The sequence below is a fragment of the Ovis aries genome, chromosome 2 (genome assembly GCF_016772045.2).
Source record: "Ovis aries strain OAR_USU_Benz2616 breed Rambouillet chromosome 2, ARS-UI_Ramb_v3.0, whole genome shotgun sequence".
Lineage (NCBI taxonomy): Eukaryota > Metazoa > Chordata > Mammalia > Artiodactyla > Bovidae > Ovis > Ovis aries.
Window position 1 is genome coordinate 36,861,443 of NC_056055.1, and position 18,339 is coordinate 36,879,781.

General features: G+C 45.9%; 1 protein-coding gene across 1 annotated transcript; it reads left to right on the forward strand.

The window, feature by feature from the left end:
* The first annotated feature begins 550 nt into the window (after window positions 1-550).
* Window positions 551-1,754, forward strand: CCL21 (C-C motif chemokine ligand 21). The gene is made up of 4 exons (XM_004004119.5): window positions 551-731; window positions 843-963; window positions 1,058-1,240; window positions 1,322-1,754. The coding sequence occupies exons 1-4, from the start codon at window positions 665-667 to the stop codon at window positions 1,344-1,346; spliced, it is 396 nt and encodes a 131-aa protein (XP_004004168.2). The 5' UTR covers window positions 551-664; the 3' UTR covers window positions 1,347-1,754.
* Window positions 1,755-18,339: the final 16,585 nt, after the last annotated feature.

Below are 18,339 nucleotides of genomic sequence, written 5' to 3' on the forward strand. Positions count from 1 at the left end.
ACCTTCAAGGGCTTAGATTTGGCAATGTTTTCTTAAATACAATACCAAAAATACAGACAACAGAAGAAAAATTAGATCAACTGAATTTAAAATTTTTGTGCATCAAAGAACACTATCAAGATATCAAGAGAGTGAAAAAACAACCCATAGAATGGAAGGAAATATTTGCAAATCATATATTTGATAAGGGGCTATTATCCAGAATATACACAGAACTCTTACAATTCATTAATCAGATTTGTCTTTTAGTAACAGTCCTCAGTCTGCTTGAAGGAATGGAAGAACATGGAGCCTGGAGTGAACTGAAGAGGCAATCACAGTGTTCCAGAGGAGAGGTGATAAAGCCTCCATCAGAACAGGGGCTGGGAACAGAAGGCGGGCCTTTCAGATTCAACTTTTATTGAGCAGGAGACAGGGTTGGCTTGGGGACTGACTAGCTGTGTGAAGTTTTCATTTCCGCATACTAGTGAGGCTGGGTGCCAGGACAGGATCTGAGTGTCTTTCAGGAAGGAAGGAGGGAGATTCCTACTCTTGCCTGGACTGAGTGCCTAGGGATGGGGGAAGCGAAAGTGTCCGCCTGCATAAATAGGCAGCGCACCAGTCGTAGCCCACACACGGCCCCCCAGACTGAAACTGCCCACCTCGCCTGAGCGCTACCACGGCCATGCCTCAGTCACTGGTCCTGAGCATCCTTGTCCTGGCTCTGGCCTTCTGCATCCTCCAGGTCCAAGGTATCAAGGAGTTGCCTGGGGGGGGAGGAGGGAGGGGTGGGGGGAGAGCTAGAGAGGCCTGGGGTAGGAGTCTATAAGCAGCCTCTCACTCCCTGTGAACCCCACCCACAGGCAGTGATGGAGGGGCACAGGACTGTTGCCTCACGTACAGCCGAAAGAAGATTCCCGCCAACATTGTCCGCAGCTACAGGAGGCAGGACATAAGCCTGGGTTGCGCTATGCCAGCTATCCTGTAAGTAGGTACACAGGGTGGGTGCAGGCTAGCAGCTGAGTGGGAGGGCATGATAGGCAAGACTAGGACAGGCTTGCTAACCCCCGAACCCTAGGTTCTCGCCTCGGAAACGCTCTCAGCCAGAGCTATGTGCAGACCCTAAAGAGGCCTGGGTGCAGAACCTGATGCGGCGTCTGGACAAGCCATCAGCCCCACGGAAACCAGCCCAGGACTGTAAGAAGGACAAGGGGGCCCCCAAGTCTGGCAAGAAGGGAAAGGGTTCCAAAGGCTGTAAGAGGTAAGGGAGCTAAAGGGACAGGGGGAGGGAGGTGAAGGAGAGCCTCGATCATGCCCTCAAACCCCTCTTCTGCCCTCCCAGGACTGAGACCTCAAAAGGGCCATAGCCCAGTGACCAGCCCGGAGCCCAGGAGGTCCCCACCAGTCTCACTAGGGCTTGGAGCCCCAACCAAAGGGACAAGAGAGGCTAGGAGAGAGGGAGGACTCGGGGGCCCCAGAGCAGCCACTTCATGCTGGCCTTGCCTCACCCCTTCTCCAGCTTCAGCCACCCCTTCTGTATTCCCACCCTACCCTGCACGGCTACACTGCCCACATCAGGCCAGGCCTAGAGACGCAGAGAAGGGCATGTCCCCTAGGAAGTGTGAGAGGTGGCAGCAGGCCTGTCCCTCTGAGGAAAGTTCACCCAGGGTCCTGGACCTGACCCTGCTCCACACTACACACTACCCAGCTCTTTTTTCCTTTGTAAATATGACTTATACCCAGTTGAATAAACAGCCATTCTGGCCTTCTTCCCACGTTTCTGTTTCTGTGTGTTTGTGTCCACAGAGAAGCCATTGTCACCACAGCAGGGAGTCACACACTCTAGGGTCCCAATCAGGAGCTCAGGCTGGGAAAATACTATGTTCCCTCCCACCCCAAGACTTTCCTTGCTTCCCAGGTGCCCAGACCTGCAGGCAGTAAAAGAGAAGCTGACTGGCAGGGTGGGAGCTGGGCTGCTCCGGGTCTAGGAGAAATCCCTGCCCATGGAGAGATGGTGGCTCCAGGACACACATCCTCAATGGTTCTACAGGCCCCTGAGACCCTGAAGAGACCACTTACCCTGCTTCCGCCCAGCACTCTCACTCTCAGCTTCACCAGAGGCTGTCCACCCTTGCCTTTTGGCATACTGGAGGGAGGTGGGAGCCTGAGCCCGCCTATAACACAGCCAAACACAAGTTTTTCTGGAACCTGCCCCACGCAGAGTTCCCATCTCCTCCCAAAGACCCCAGAGGATTCCCTTCCACCCTGACAGTGAAGTGGGGTGCATGGCCTCTCCTCCTTGCCCAATGGGGCTATGTGCTCTCTGTTCCTGCCTGGACTCTCGAGTCCTGCCTCAGCTTCCTTCCAGCTAGGAATGCATCCTCCTCGTCCCTTCTTTTCTCCTTTCTTCCCTAGCTGAGTACCCTGGGGTCCAGGGTACTCAGCCACTTTAACCTCTTTAGCCACTTTAACCTCTTGAGGCCATGGAATGAGTCTCCAGTGACAGGTATTTGGAACCCCAGAAATCAGATGTAAATTAGTCTCTTCTACAAGAAGACTCCAGCCTGGCTCTCCTATACCTCTTCCTTCCCAGAGCAGAGACCCTCCAATTCCCCACTTCACCGTTAGGTGAGGGAGGGGAGAGAGACCATTAGATGAGGCCAGGACAAGTAAGAAAGGAGGGGACAGGTCCTAGGAGGGGGACAAGGAGCTAGAGGTGTCTGCCGCATCCCCTTGTTCTTCCTCTGGGGCCTGAGCATGCCAGAGCACTTAACCGCTTATCAAGTCATGAAAATATTTGCTGTCTGCTCCTCCTGAGGCCAGTGAAGACAGGGGCTGCTCCCTACCTATCATCATGCAGCAGGTGTGATCTTAGTCTACAAACTCAGATGCGCAAGAGTTACTGCACTTTAAAATGCTCTTTCAGGAATTCCCTGGCAGTCCATTGGTTAGAACTCAGCACTTCTAGGGCCCAGGTTCATCCCTGGTTGGGGAACTAAGATCCTGCAAGCCACAAGACATGGCCAAAGACACAATATAAAATGTTCTTCCAACGAACCTTCTCCAAGGCCCTGCACTGGAGGGCTGGCACTCTCAGGATCCCATCTGCCAAGGGCTGTGCAAAGGTCAAAGAAATAGCAAGGCACAGGGGAGGCTTCCTACATGCCCCTGACACCCTCCCATCAAGAGATTGGTCTCACCAGTGAATTCCGTGACCCCTGTGTTCCCAGCAGGTACAACTCCCTGGGTCTTGGACTCTCCAACTCATAGCTCTGTGCCACATTTGAGCCACAGGAGTTCAGCTGTGAGAGCTTCTGGGCTTGGTCCTGGCTTCCCCAGACACCCCCCAGAGCCATCTACTCAGGTCCTACCACTTGCTTCATCCCAGTCAGGGATTAGAGCCCACTGCCCACAGTGGCTAGACATACACACCAATCCCCTCCACAGTCTTAAGGAATTCTCTCCAAAACCCTCCCTTTTCTCAGTCCCTCCAAGGTAAAACCTCTTCCCAGGTTTACTTTAGATTTTTACAAAGGTAAAAGGGATTCTGACATCAGAGTGCTGATACTCTCAGTACTGTTCAGTTCAGTTGCTCAGTCGTGTCTGATTCTTTGCGACCCCATGAATCGCAGCACGCCAGGCCTCCCTGTCCATCACCAACTCCCGGAGTTCACTCAGACTCACGTCCATCGAGTCAGTGATGCCATCCAGCCATCTCATCCTGTCATCCCCTTCTCCTCCTGCCCCCAATCCCTCCCAGCATCAAAGTCTTTTCCAATGAATCAACCCTTCACATGAGGTGGCCAAAGCCCTACCAAAATCCTCGCTTGCTCTAAAGAGAAAAGAAAATGATCAGCAAAAAGAGAACAAAAGAAAAACACAGGCAAAACAAAGCTTCATATTTCACCAAATTATCCTACCACATTGCATACCTGGTATTTTCCTCAAGCCTTGCCCTGAGTAGGCATGCAATATAATGTTTATCTCATCAGAGAATGAGTCCCTACTCTCCTTTTCTGCCTTCATCTTTGGCAATACTATCCTGTTCTTTCTTCTTTCTATAAGATGTATCATTCAAAAAAACCAGATAATACATACTTATGGTTAATAAAATCAGAAAGTACCAAAGCACTTATTCTGAACAATGATTTCTTGCAACTTTCAACTCTTAAGCTACTTCTTCTGGGAGTTAGTGCCATACATCTAAATGCTTTGTTCATACCTCTGTTTTTTTAAGTTACGTATTTTTAAAGTTATCAGTTGACTTCCTTTTATAAAAAGTGAAGATTTAGCTCTCTTACCAACCCTCTTCCCCTATCACTCTATCCTCTAAAAACACCTATACCACTATACAGTAGTCATGTATGGATGTATGAGTTGGACCATAAAGAAGGCTAAGTGCTGAAGAATTGATACTTTTGAACTGTGGTGTTGGAGAAGACTCTTGAGAGTCCCTTGGACTGCAAGGAGATCAAATCAGTCAATCCTAAAGGAAATCAATCCTGAATATTCATTAGAAGGACTGATGCTGAAACTGAACCTCCAATACTTTGGCCACCTGATGGGAAGACCTGACTCATTTGAAAAGACCCTTATGCTGGAAAAGGTTGAAGGAATGAGAAGGGAACAACAGAGGATGAGATGGTTGGATGGCATAACTGACTCAATGCACATGAGTTTGAGCAATCTCCAGGAAATGGTGAAAGACAGAAAAGCCTGGCATGCTGCAGTCCATGGGGTCACAAAGAGTTGGACAGGACTGAGCAACTGAACAACTACAATTAGGCAATGATCAGAATTTACATTATAATGACCATGTAAATATTGTTCATTGCAGAGAAAAGTACATACTTTGCTTACTCTCCTTTTGTCACTCAGCTTTTTTTTAAGATTCTAATTGCTCTTTCTTTTTTAAAATACCTATACTTTCCCTTTATCACAGCCTCAATATTTTTCAAACATTTTACCACAGGACTAGAGACCTAATGTTTAAAATATATGTTATAAAAGAAAATATAAATGTGTTTATAAACTTGTGGTAGAAAAAAACTTTTTAAACATAAAGCCATAAAACACAAACTATAAGGGGGAAAGATCAATACCACTGAATTCAAAAACAAGTAGGAATTCAGGGTAAAGATGGCAAATTAAACACATGCATTTATTTTCACTCCTTCCTGGGTCCCAACTAAAACTATAGTAAATGTCTCTGGTGTGTGTATATGTTTATAAAGGCATCAAATCACAACAATATAAATGAGAGGGGAGACAAAAGAAACTTTCCAGAAGATCGCTGCTTACACAAGTAAACATTTCAGTGTAAAAAAAAATGAGTACAAAGCATAAAATGAAATTATAAATCTGGAGGATTTCCAGGTTTATGCTCATGCATACAGTAAAAATATTTTACTGAATACTAGTACAGTATGCCAGTGTTCAACAGTAAGACAATCAATGGCTTTTACTAGAAATGTGAAAAGGAAAAAATTCTAAAAAAAATTCTAAACATCATTCATCCCCAAAATGTATAAAACCATAAGCATGAAAACTCATTGTAATCCCCAGAATCCTGGTTTTCCCTTAATAGACAATTACAATTGTCTAATAATAAATCATCTTCACTGTTATCCGGAAAATTAATAATACCATGTTTTTAAATGATTTTTTAGCACTATCTCTTCCATGAAATGATAACGCAACCACACACACACTTACGAAATGGTGGGCCAGTTCCTTGTCAGTGTTGCCTCAAAACCTTAAACTTTCTGCTTCCCCTGGTTCACTCCTTTGTAAATCTTTAAGGGCCCCTTTGACACAAATGTAAAGGATGGATGGGGCAAGTAAGATTTCCCAGAATTACAGCTAATAAAACTGTCTTAACAACCTCAGAAACAAATGCCAAATTAAGCAACCAGATTTCTTAACACCCCCCTCCCTCTATGGTACCTGGGCCACACTTTGCCTAGCCACTACTTTAGTCTTTACTTATCAACACAGCCTTTAGAGGGACATGATTACCAATGACAGGAACTTTCGTTTGACTTCTTCCCTTTAAAAATTAAAAATGGGGTATTATGGAGCTACCAGCACAGCACAACTGACGTACTTGGCACCTCCTATCCTGCTTTAAGGCATAGAAAGGTCAGCGAAACTGGATCTATCCTTGCTATTTATGAAAGCTCAAAAGTAATTTGTTTCCTAGCTTTAATTATTTACATGTGACTAAATGTCTTCAGCTTCCACTGACCTCTTTTGTGAAGTTCTTTTCCTTTCCCACATCTGAGTGTTATTTCTTCTAGTGTTTGGGGACAAAGTAATGCTGTTTTGTTTAAAAAAAAAACCAGGGTTTCTTTTCTTTGGTATCAGTCTTGACCAGTGAATTCCCATTTTTATGGATGCTGAAATGGCCAAACATTTTTCTAATGCCTATATTTGGAATCCTCCTAGTAACCGTTATTCTGCAGCTCCCCTACAGAGACTGTGCCAGCTATGTCAAGAAGCTGAAAACTCTATTTTCTTCAAGACCTCCATTTCCCAGCTCCATTTCCCAGCAAATCAAAACTCCCCGGGGAAACTCTGCTGACATATTCTTGAAGACTTTTGCTTTACAGACATAGATTGTGCTAATAATAAATTTTAGTCTAATATTAAACGAACTCCACCTGTGATTTACCTGAGCAGCAGGCACCAATTTCGGTTCACAATACCCCACAAATAGTTGGGGAAACAGTGGAAACAGTGGCTGACTTTATTTTCCGGATGGTGACTGCAGCCATGAAATTAAAAGACGCTTACTCCTTGGAAGGAAAGTTATGACCAAGCTAGACAGCATATTAAAAAGCAGAGACATTACTTTGCCAACAAAGGTCCGTCTAGTCAAGGCTATGGTTTTTCCAGTAGTCATGTATGGACGTGAGAGTTGGACTGTGAAGAAAGCTGAGTGCTGAAGAATTGATGCTTTTGAACTGTGGTGTTGGAGAAGACTCTTGAGAGTCCCTTGGACTGCAAGGAGATCCAACCAGTCCATCCTAAAGGAGATCAGTCCTGGGTGTTCATTGGAAGGACTGATGTTGAAGCTGAAACTCCAATACTTTGGTCACCTGATGCGAAGAGATGACTCACTGGAAAAGACCCTGATGGTGGGAAAGATTGTGGGCAGGAAGAGAAGGGGACAACAGAGGATGAGATGGTTGGATGGCATCACTGACTCGATGGACATGGGTTTGGGTGGACTCCGGGAGTTGGTGATGGACAGGGAGGACTGGCGTGCTGCGATTCATGGGGTCGCAAAGAGTCTGACACTACTGAGCGACTGAACTGGCGCAGCACGCCAGGCCTCCCGGTCTATCGGATGTCGAACTTCATTCGGCTTTTTTGCCCGACTCCGCCACCAGGAGGCAGCATCGTCGCCAAGGTCCTTGGTCCTCTAAAGGCAAACAGGCTTATGAGTTGAATAACATTCAACTATTCTCTTCATCTTTCTGGGATCGTTTTTTTTTTTTTAATTTTCCTCAAATTGTCTCATGCTAGGCCAGAAATTCCTGTGTGCACTGATGAGCAAGACAAACTCGTTTTTCCGCCCTTGTCCCGGTGAAAGCACTTCATCCTCCGGCACCGAGCATTGAGCCCCGCACAGAGGCGCTCAGAAAATCTCCGTTAAAGAAAGAAACCCTTCTCAGAGTTCAGTAATTACGTGGTTTAAGGAATCTGTTCGGTGCGGGTTATTTATGCTGCGAAGGAAGTTCCGGAGACATAGTGAATTTTCTTCAGCCTTTAAGCTTTAAGACAAACATGACCATGTCCTCCACGTTGAAGCTGGACTAGGGATAAGTCCGGAATACTTGGGGTGGGGGAGACCCTCACCAACACTAGCCTCCCGCTGCCCACGCGCCCCGGTCTGCCCCGCCCGGTACCTGCGGGTTCAGTGGCCCGAGTGGCGAAGATTTGGCCAGACGGCCGCTGTGCTCAGCCCAGGGTAACCGCCTCCCGGGGGGCTTCCCAGGCTCACTCTGACCCAAGGTCCCCAGGGCTGCAGGTCCTGCGCACAGCCCGAGTCTCTTTTCCGCACGATCCGACCGCGCGCCGGGACCCTTGGCCTCGGGGACCAGCGGGGGCCTGGAGAGGGGACAGCACCAGAAGCCGTGCCAGGCCCCCGGACTTTGGGCCCAACGCTCTTCCCAGTCTCTCTGAGGACCCTGCCGGGTCGCGGCCGCACCCCGCCCTTGCTAGAGCATCAGCGGCGCTCTCTCCAGAGCCTCCCTTCCCAGGCTGGAGCGCCCTCTGCAGACCTGGGAAGGGAGACACATCGGGCACGCAGAAGTGAAGACAGAATCACAGCGCGTGTGCGCGCGCACACACACACACACACACACACACACGTGACAGGCACACCAGTCACGCTCAGCCACATATGCACATTCATCCATTCAACAAACATTTACTAAGTGTCTAATGGAGCTCCTTTCCACAATCCCTAACCCCCTCTACTCCCACTCCTACCATGGCCTTGTTTGACTTCCCTGGTCCCGCAGCTTTCTCCCCTGCCCAGTGACTAGAGTGCCCTCCACCCAAGATCTGCGACCCCTGGGACATGGATTTGGTCACACCAGGAGCACGAAGGCCGAGTGGGCTCCTTGAAAGAGTATGAGCCACCCCGAGCTGGGAGATTTGCCCAGAGTTAACACTAAACCAAGATCACCACAAAGGTCACTTGGCTGAGAAAAGACTGAAATAGGTGAAGCATGAAGTACATTCTAGATGTATGGTAGACACTGTTACAAACCCACCGCCCTCCAGCCCCACCCCCTCCTTCACTGGATCATTTAAACCAATGACTGGGGAGTTGGTGCCTTAACACCTTCCACACACAGGCCCTGTGTCCTCTCACTTTTTTGCCATTATAGAGGGTACCATCACAACCCCTGACAGCTGTCACCTTCCTTGATCCCTCTTCATCCCCCTGATCTGTCAGGGCTAGGGGGTTCCAGGCCCTGGAACTTGACCCCTTTTGTCTACACTCACTCCCTTGCTGATCTCATTGTCTTAAGGTTTTAACTACCATGCATATGCTCCCAAATTTTTATCTTCAGCTAGAATCTCTCCCTTGAACTCTAAACTCATACTACCAACTACCTACTTAACATCTCCACTTATATGTCCAAACTTCAGCTTCATCTTAAAAAGTCAAAGCAAGACTCCTGGATGGGGGGCTAAATTAGGATCTTGGGATTAAAACACATCTGCAAGCTAAGTCATATTGTGTTCAGTTGTGTTCAACTCTTTGCGACCCCATGGACTGTAGCCTGCCAGACTCCTCTGTCCGTGGGATTCTCCAGGTAAGAATACTGGAGTGGGTTGCCATGCCCTCCTCCAGGGGACCTTCCTGACTCAGGGATCAAACCTACACCTCCTGTGTCTCTTGCATTGCAGGCAGATTCTTTTCCGCTGAGCCGCTGGGGAAGCCCCCAAACACACATGCTACTATATACAAAATAAATAACCAACAAGAATCTGTATAGCACAGGGAACTATATTCAATATCTTGCAATAACCTATAGTGGAAAAGAATATATATATACACACACACACACACACACACACACACACACACACACACACACACACATATATATACAATCTAATCACTTATCTGTATACCTGAGACTAACATAACATTCTAAGTCAACTATATTTCAATAAAATTTAAAAAGAACAAGTCTCCTGACTTTTTCACAAACCTACACCTCTACAACTCTTCACATGTTGATAAATATAACCCCAACCATCACATTGCTCAAACCAAAACCGTTTATTTATTGAGGGTGTCTTATGCACTATTTTCTCTTTTTCTTGTCTTTCTCTCATATACTGTGCTGAACCCCTCAGCAGAGCTCTTCGGCTCTACTTCAAAATATTTTCAGAATCTAACCACTTCTCACCAACTCATAGCAACCTTGTGTCCTCCCTGGATTATTGCAATTGCCTCCAAACTCGTCTCTAGGGTTCCATTTCTGCATCACTTTGGTCTATCCTCCATCTGACCGCCAGAGGGAGCCTTTAACACATGCCAGATCATGTCATTGTTTAAAAACCCTCCAAAGCTTTCCCCAACGCATTTCAGAGAGCAGAAACTCTGCAATTGCCTCAAAAGCCCTACACTATCTGTCCCATATTGTTATCCGGCTATATCTCCTACCACTCTGCTCTTTGCTCACTTTCCTCCCATAACAACGGCCTCCTTTCAATTCCTCAGATACACTCTTGCCTCAATACCTTCACACTTGCTATTTTCTCTAACAGAGCATCTTCCCCAGATCTCCACATGGCTCTCTCCCTCACCTGCTTCAGATGAGCTCTCTGCTCAAATGTAATCAGAAAAGACTTCCATGGCCATCCTCCCCAATATTCCCTATCCCTCTGGCCCTCTTTATTTTTCTTTATAGCACTTACTGCCATCTGACATACTATTTTTTTTTTCTTGTTTGCTTATTGCTGGTTTCCTTCATTAGAATAAAAACTCTCCAAGAGCAGGAATCTTTCTGGTTTACTGTTGTGTCCCAGGGCCAAGAACAGAGTCTGGAACATAAGACGCCCTTAATAAATATTTGTTGAATGAATGTGGTATAAATCCCTTGTATATAATTATTTCACTATTTCACATTTTGCTGCTGATTCTCAGGATCTTTCCCAACAGAAATTCCAGGAAGAGAGTATTAAAATGTAATTGAAAGTTTAATGCCAGCTCAGCATGATACTCTTGTATCATAGAAGATCTTGGTGGGAAATAAACGGCATGACCCAAAAGGCTTAATTTTTAAAAATTTAGTGAAGTGTCTATTTACAGAGGTGAGGGCAAGGTTACCGTGGGCAGCCACTGTACATGAATTAGTATAGCTCCAAACTTCAGGCCACCTCTCCTTGCCAACAAAGTGACATTAACTACACTGTCTGAAATTCTGCCCACTGAGAAGACTTCCCTTCACTGCTGTCTCTCAGGGCCACCCCTGAAGGTAAACAACATCTATCTCTAACTGATGCCAGCATAACTTAGAGACCCATCTGAAAATCAAGACCAAGAATTTTCCCTCTGTAGTAACTGTTTATAGAAAATTTCTCCATGAAGGCATAAATATGATCAGAAGAAGAGGTAGAAAACAATACAAGTAGGAATCTGAGTCACCCATCCATGTTTTATCCATGCCTTCTGAAACTTCTAAGGCCTGATCTCAAATGTACAATGTTCATTTGACAGTAGAATGCTATCAGGCACATCTAACTATACAATTTGCTATAGATAACACCCTAGGTTGTATTGCCACTGGGTGATCTATAGTTTTAGACTATAGTCTAAGTTTTAGACCAGGGTCCAGCGGCAAATCAGAAACTGATTTTCAAGTAGAGCTGTAAGCCTCCTACTGGGGCTCCTACAGCACCCTTCTCTGCCACAGACCATCTGAAATTCATTAGATTTATGAGTCATAGGCTGAAGTAGCCAGGCAAATTTCTCCAGAGCCTAGACCTGCTACAGACCCCTTCCTTGCTCTAGGCCTCAATCAAAACTGCCAGCTTTGTGCTCTATCCAGTAAATATTTTGCTGTGCTACTCCTAAATAGGATAGATGTTGCCTCCCAAATCCAAGCTTCTCTTTAAGCATTGTGCCTCTTCATATGAAGGTGCAACATTCCCCAGATCACTGTTTCTCAGTTCCTCCCTACTTCCTAGGCTGTGTGCTCCGTTGCTTCAGTCGTGTCCAACTCTGTTGACCCCATGGACTACAGCCCGCCAGGCTCCTCTGTCCATCAGATTTTGCAGGTGAGAATACTGGAGTGGGTTGCCATGCCCTTCTCCAGGGGATATTCCCGACCCAGGGATCAAACCTGCATCTTTCGTGTCTCCCTGTAAGGAACTATAGGCAGATTCCTTACCCACTGAGCCACCCAATAGTCTAGAAATTTTACCTACGTAGCAGAATCCTGAAGTTTTGGAAGATTATTTCTCTCCCTCTGTCATACGTAGTAGGTCTTACTGAAGCATTTAAGGCAAATGCTATTTCTTATGCACCAGTAAACTTAATGCCATCAGTTTAAAGGACCATTTTGATATCCTAGGGATACCCAGATTATCTTATGATAGTCAGATCAGGAAAGTTGACATATCCCTGAGATAAACAATGCAGGGGTATTTCTGTCATTACAGTTGGAAAGGAATGGATTTCATCAGTCTTTAAGTACCTGGTACAGAAATAAGACACATGCTAGTTTATTAGCTATAGTATGCTAAAGTATCTTTAATTGGAGGCAATACAAATTCTCTTTAATTCTTTGAAGGTGCTCTCATCTATGCACCTTATCTAGCAACAAAGCATTGCTTTAAGTTTACTACTGTAGTGGGGAATGTGGTGAGACAGGCCCCATTCAAAGGACTCTCACATGGCCTTCCTGCCATAATTTTCCTCCTTCCATGGTCAAGGAACCAGTGTGGAGACTTTGCTAATCATTTAGTATACTTATCTCCACTATACATTCTGAGGGCTTCCGGGATGGCTCAGATGATAAAGAATCTGCCTGCAATGTAGGAGACCTGGGTTTGATCCCTGGGTCGGGAAGATTCCCCTGGGGGAAGGGAATGGCTACCCACTCTGGTATTCTTACCTGGAGAATTCTGGTGGACAGAGGAGCAGAGTCAGACACGACTGAGAAACTAACACAACTAAAGAAATAACCACTGGGTAAGTCTTACAGCCTCATGTGAAATGGACCTGGATCAAGATCCTTCTGTCACCTCAGCTCCATAAACCCTCATTCCAACTAGTGGATCACAGTGGGGTTTTGGGTCCCTAAGACTCATATTAACATGAGACAATACCCAAAGATCTGAATATTTTCTGTTCCTCTATTCATAGTCACTCTGGCAAATGGTTACAGATCTCTCTGGGAAAGGGAGGCTTAGAGCAGTGAGTCTCAAATTTTAGCATACATCAAAAACAACCATCAGAAAGGCTTGTTAAAATATAGATTGCTAGGCCACTCCCAGAGTTTCTGACTCAGTAGAGTTGGGGCAGAGCCCAAGAAGTGACAAGTTCCCAGATGATGCCAATACTGCTGGCCCAAGGATCACATTTTGAGAAAGATCTATCGAGTCCACCTGTGAAAAGACTCAGGCCTTCCCACCACTCACCCACTCAACACCCGATCAAAGGGCTTCAGGTCTCGGGAACTGATTTAAGTCATGGAACTGGGCAAAAGACTATAAATCCACAATACAATTTGAATCAGATTTCTCCCTAACAGAACTAGACATTTTACACTTATATGAGTCAAGTAGCACATCAGTAAGTTGTCCATCTATTTCATTCGGAGGAACACTATGATCAATTAACTGCTACCACAGATCCTCATGCTCAAAGCACAATGATTAACAGGTGTCCCTGCAGCTTGGGATTCCCAAGTGGCCCTAGTGGTAAAGAATCTGCCTACAAATGCAGGATGATGCAAAAGACACAGGTTAGATCCCTGGGTCAGGAAGATCCCCTGGAGTAAGAAATGGCAAACCGCTCCAGTATTCTTGCCTGGAAAATCCCATGGACAGAGGAGCCGGATGGGCTACAGTCTATGGGGTGGCAAAGAGTTGGACGTGACCGAGTATTTGCATGCACACGTGTGCACACACACACACACGCATGCACACACACAATTACACTTGCAGCTTATTTAGTAATTTCATTCATCTTATTGCTCAAAGGTGAACATATGGACTCTACCACTCAAGGATTCCATCATTTTCCTCAAAATAAGACTGCCCAGTCCTAAGAGAATATCTCTCACTCTCATCTCCTGCCTACCAAGGAAACCACTACAGTGCTTTTCAAAGTTAGTGTTCCCATCACCAATACTTTTCTTATGGCCTTGAAGAAATAATTGTCATCCTGGCCCCTTCAGAGTTAGTGGTTGCACACAAGAGTGGCCCTCCAGAAGCCAGAATTGAAAGAGACGCACGCACCCCAATGTTCATTGCAGCACTGTCTATAATAGCTAGGACATGAAAGCAACTTAGATGTCCATTGGCAGACAAATGGATAAGGGAGTTACAGTACATATACACAATGGAATATTCAGTTCAGTTCAGTTCAGTCACTCAGTCGTGTCCGACTCTTTGCGACCCCATGAATCTCAGCATGCCAGGCCTCCCTGTCCATCACCATCTCCCGGAATTCACTCAGACTCACGTCCATCAAGTCAGTGATGCCATCCAGCCATCTCATCCTCTGTCATCCCCTTCTCCTCCTGCCTCCAATCCCTCCCAGCATCAGAGTCTTTTCCAATGAGTCAACTCTTCGCATGAGGTGGCCAAAGTACTGGAGTTTCAGTTTTAGCATCATTCCTTCCCAAGAAATCCCAGGGCTGATCTCCTTCAGAAGGGACTGGTTGGATCTCCTTGCAGTCCAAGGGACTCTCAAGAGTCTTCTCCAACACCACAGTTCAAAAGCATCAATTCTTCGGTGCTCAGCTTTCTTCATAGTCCAACTCTCACATCCATACATGACCACTGGAAAAACCATAGCCTTGGCTAGACGGACCTTTGTTGGCAAAGTAAGGTCTCTGCTTTTCAATACTCAGCTATAAAAAGGAATGCATTTGAATCAGTTCTATGAGATGGATGAAACTGGAGCCTATTATTATACAGAGTGAAGTAAGCCAGAAAGAGAAACACCAATACAGTATATTAACACATATATATGGAATTTAGAAAGATGCTAACAATGATCATATATATATACAAGGCAGCAAAAGAGACACAGGCATAAACAACAGACTTTTGGACTATATGGGAGAGGGCAAGGGTGGGGTGACTTGAGAGAACAGCACTGAAGCATGTATATTACCATATGTAGAACAGTTGACCAGTGCAAGCTCAATGCACGAAGCAGTGCACTCAAAGCCGGTGCTCTGGGACAACCAAGAGGGATTGGGTGGGGAGGCAGGGGAGAGGGGGTTTCAGGATGGGGGGACACATGTGTACCCATGGCTGATTCATGTTGATACATGGCAAAAACCATCACAATATTGTAAAGGAATTATCCTCCAATTAAAATAAGTTAATTAATTTTTAAAAAGAGGGGCCCTCCAACTTTCCCATCTGTCTAATCTTTGCACCCCTTCCTCTCTTTTGCTACTCAAAGTATATTCTGAAGATCAGCAGTATCAGCATCACTTAGAAGCTTTTTAGAAACAGAATATCACGGACTTCATTCAGAACTACTGAAGCAAAATCTTCAGTTTAATAAGATCCCCCAGTGGGTCGTATGCACATCACAGTTTGAGGAAGACTATTCCACAGTATGTCAGCGAGGTTCTAGCATCTCAACCTCATGATCACAGGCCATTGTTTGAGTCCAAGCTTCCAGTAACCAACGTAATAGATTATTAACACCATTCCCAAGTGCTCGGCTTATACAGTGATACCCAAATCCTGGATAAGGGCATCCATATCAATAAATTTGTCCTCACAGTCCCCAGGATTCTCCCAATACAGTTGACAAGTTCTTATAGCTCCTTCAGAGAATATGCTTTTGTTCTTGGAGCTATTAGGTAGTTAGAATAGGAAAAAGGAGTACAAAATGGCAATGGCTAAAAGACAAAGAAAGGGAAAAGACCATGAACATGGAACAAAAGAAAATCCACTTTTTTCTGAGTGAGAAGTTCAGGTGAAACAAACACGCCCCCTTCTTGGCTAGCCCAGTTTGCATAGGGCAGGCTATAGGTGGGAGGAGACAAAACATATAAAAAGAGGAAGCCAAGCTGGATTGAGGCCTCTCCTTTCCGGTTGGCCTGTCCTCACGCCTCGAGGGTATACTTTCCTTTGCTTGCTGAATAAAACTCTGAGCTGTAACTGAGCTGTAACACTGGCCTACCATTTCAAATCTTTGCTGCGGCAAGACAGAACCGAGGCAATCACACACTCCCTCGACATATCTGGTGCCATGACTCAGATTTAACCTGGCCGAAACGACCTCAACTCGGCCCCAGTTAGGCAGAGACCAAGCACAGCAGAAGCCCAACTTGGCAAAACTCACGTGGTGGAAACTGAATACAAAGGAAAGCCAGTGCAGTAGAAGTAACAAGAAGCCTAGTGTGCTGGAAACCAAAACAGCAGCAACAAAAAAACAAATTTGGCAGAAAGTTTACACAGCTCAGTCTCAGATTCCAGAAGACCTCCATTTAACGTAGAAGGTCCTCGCCCCTATGTCTGGAAGGACATATGGCTAACAAAATCTTAATTCTTTTACAATCTCTCATTTCTTGTTTCCTTGAACCCCCAGCTAAAAGGCTAGTGGCAGTGGGTGCAACTGAGGGACTCTGGCAGGAGCTACTCCCCAGTGTGTCCCAAAGGCTCCACTATTCTCTGCTCCCTAGTAGCTGTTGGTTCTTCTGTCCTTAATCTCCTTTGTGCCAAGGATAAAGCCAATGAAAACTGTGGGCACAGGTCAGGCATTTAGCAGTTTCTCCAGCAAGTTATAAAATGGGTTCCTCTGCACATTTTTCCCACTGCTTTTTCCTGCCGTCCTTCAGATCCTCTCTCCATCTATGCCACTGTTTACAAAGTATTGGGCAGGCCATTATTTTTCCACTTCTGAAAACTGTGTTTGAAACTGTTTACCTAAAACTGGGGTTCAAACTCAAGTGGCACGGACTCTGTGCTATGCTTGGTCAGTCAATCACGTCTGGCAAGGACTCACACCCAGTCAAAACCCACGGTGCCTGGTTTCAGGACCTAATGAAGCTCAGGTTCTTGATGTCGCATTGTAGAAAGAATTCAGTGAGAGACACAGTGATAGGTAAGAGGTAGATTTGTTCAAATTCAGAGAGAAACACAGTCCACAAAATGTGCCATCACAGAGGGCGTAGGGTGGCGACCATGAAATGCGTGGTTAGTTTTTGTAAGCTGGGTGATTTCATATGCTAATGAGTAGGAGGATTATTCTAGCAATTGGGGAACCACCCACTCCTTGGTCTTTTGTTAGTGCCTCTGGGTGTGGCTTTTAGCTTGCAGATTGAGGATCCAGGTTTAGTTGAATTTGACTTGACTGCCATCTTGAACCCATGTGAAGTTAACGAGTTTATGTTATGTTCTTGGGCTATGTCATTCTTTCCAAAGTTGTGCCCCGCCCCCCTTCTGTCCTGTTTCTTGCTCTATGCTTGAGCCCTGTCAGGGCCCACAGTGTTGCATCTACAGTCTTCTGGCTGGACAACCAGAAAATAGCTGATCTTGGGAGGAAAATACTGTATAATATCCATCCCTCTAGATATTCAGGCCTTTACCTTCCATGTTTCCTACAACATGCGCAACAACAGCACCTCTCAGTGGACCTGCCAGGGCAGGTGACAGCACACAAGGCTTGCTAGGAGTCCGTCTGCTGCTGGCATCCCTTCAAGGGCAATTGGGCTTCCAGGGATAATGTTTGCCACTTTGGGAGTTAGGCCTGTAGGCCGTTTGGGCCCAAACACTTACACCCGTCTCCTAAAGTTACAAACATACCCCCGGATCAAATCTCCACTCCACTTTTATGGAACATCTGGTCTGTTGCCTCTTATCAATTTGTTCTTAAGCCACTTACTAACTCCTGCAACTTACTAACTGCGCCCTCTGTAGGCAACATTGCTCCACCCAGCTTATTATTAAAGCACTCTTAATGCCCCTAAGAGGACCAGATAAGCCACTCCTTTGTCATTACTTCTGTTATTACCTAGAGTGCCTCTATGACAATGAAATGTTTACCTTTGGAGACACCCTAAACTGCTCTCATGGAGGAATAGGGGAGGAAATCAGTGATTTACAGAACCTCAGAGCAAGCAGAGGATAAGACTTATGGCTATTTCGCCATGTTCCCAGTCTCAGGGCACACACTTGGATTACCTTACATCATGGTATCTATTCCCATCCATGTAGACAAACTGGCAGTGAGTTAAGATTACAACCCCTTAATCGTACCCAGCACTAGTCACGCTGAAGACCTTGGAGATGCCCAACTCCAGCCTAAGATCCCAGAAGGTCAACCTGCCTAGGGTCCCCAGGAGGTTGTCACACCTCAACCTGCCTGGGGATCTGCACCCTGACCCAGGGACACCCAGCTCTCAGGTTGCAACAATACTGGGTAGGATAGGCTTCAGAAAGACTCACCCCTAAGGAAGACCACCCACACAAATAGAAGGAAGTCTATTAGTTGTGGAACTGTGCCCGGTCCCAGCAATAACTCAGGAGTCCAATGAGAACCCCATTGCCTTTCTGGAAAGTCTCAAAGAAGCCCTCCAAAGGTATAACAATCTGTACTTAGACTCTTATGAGGGACAGGTGATTTTAAAG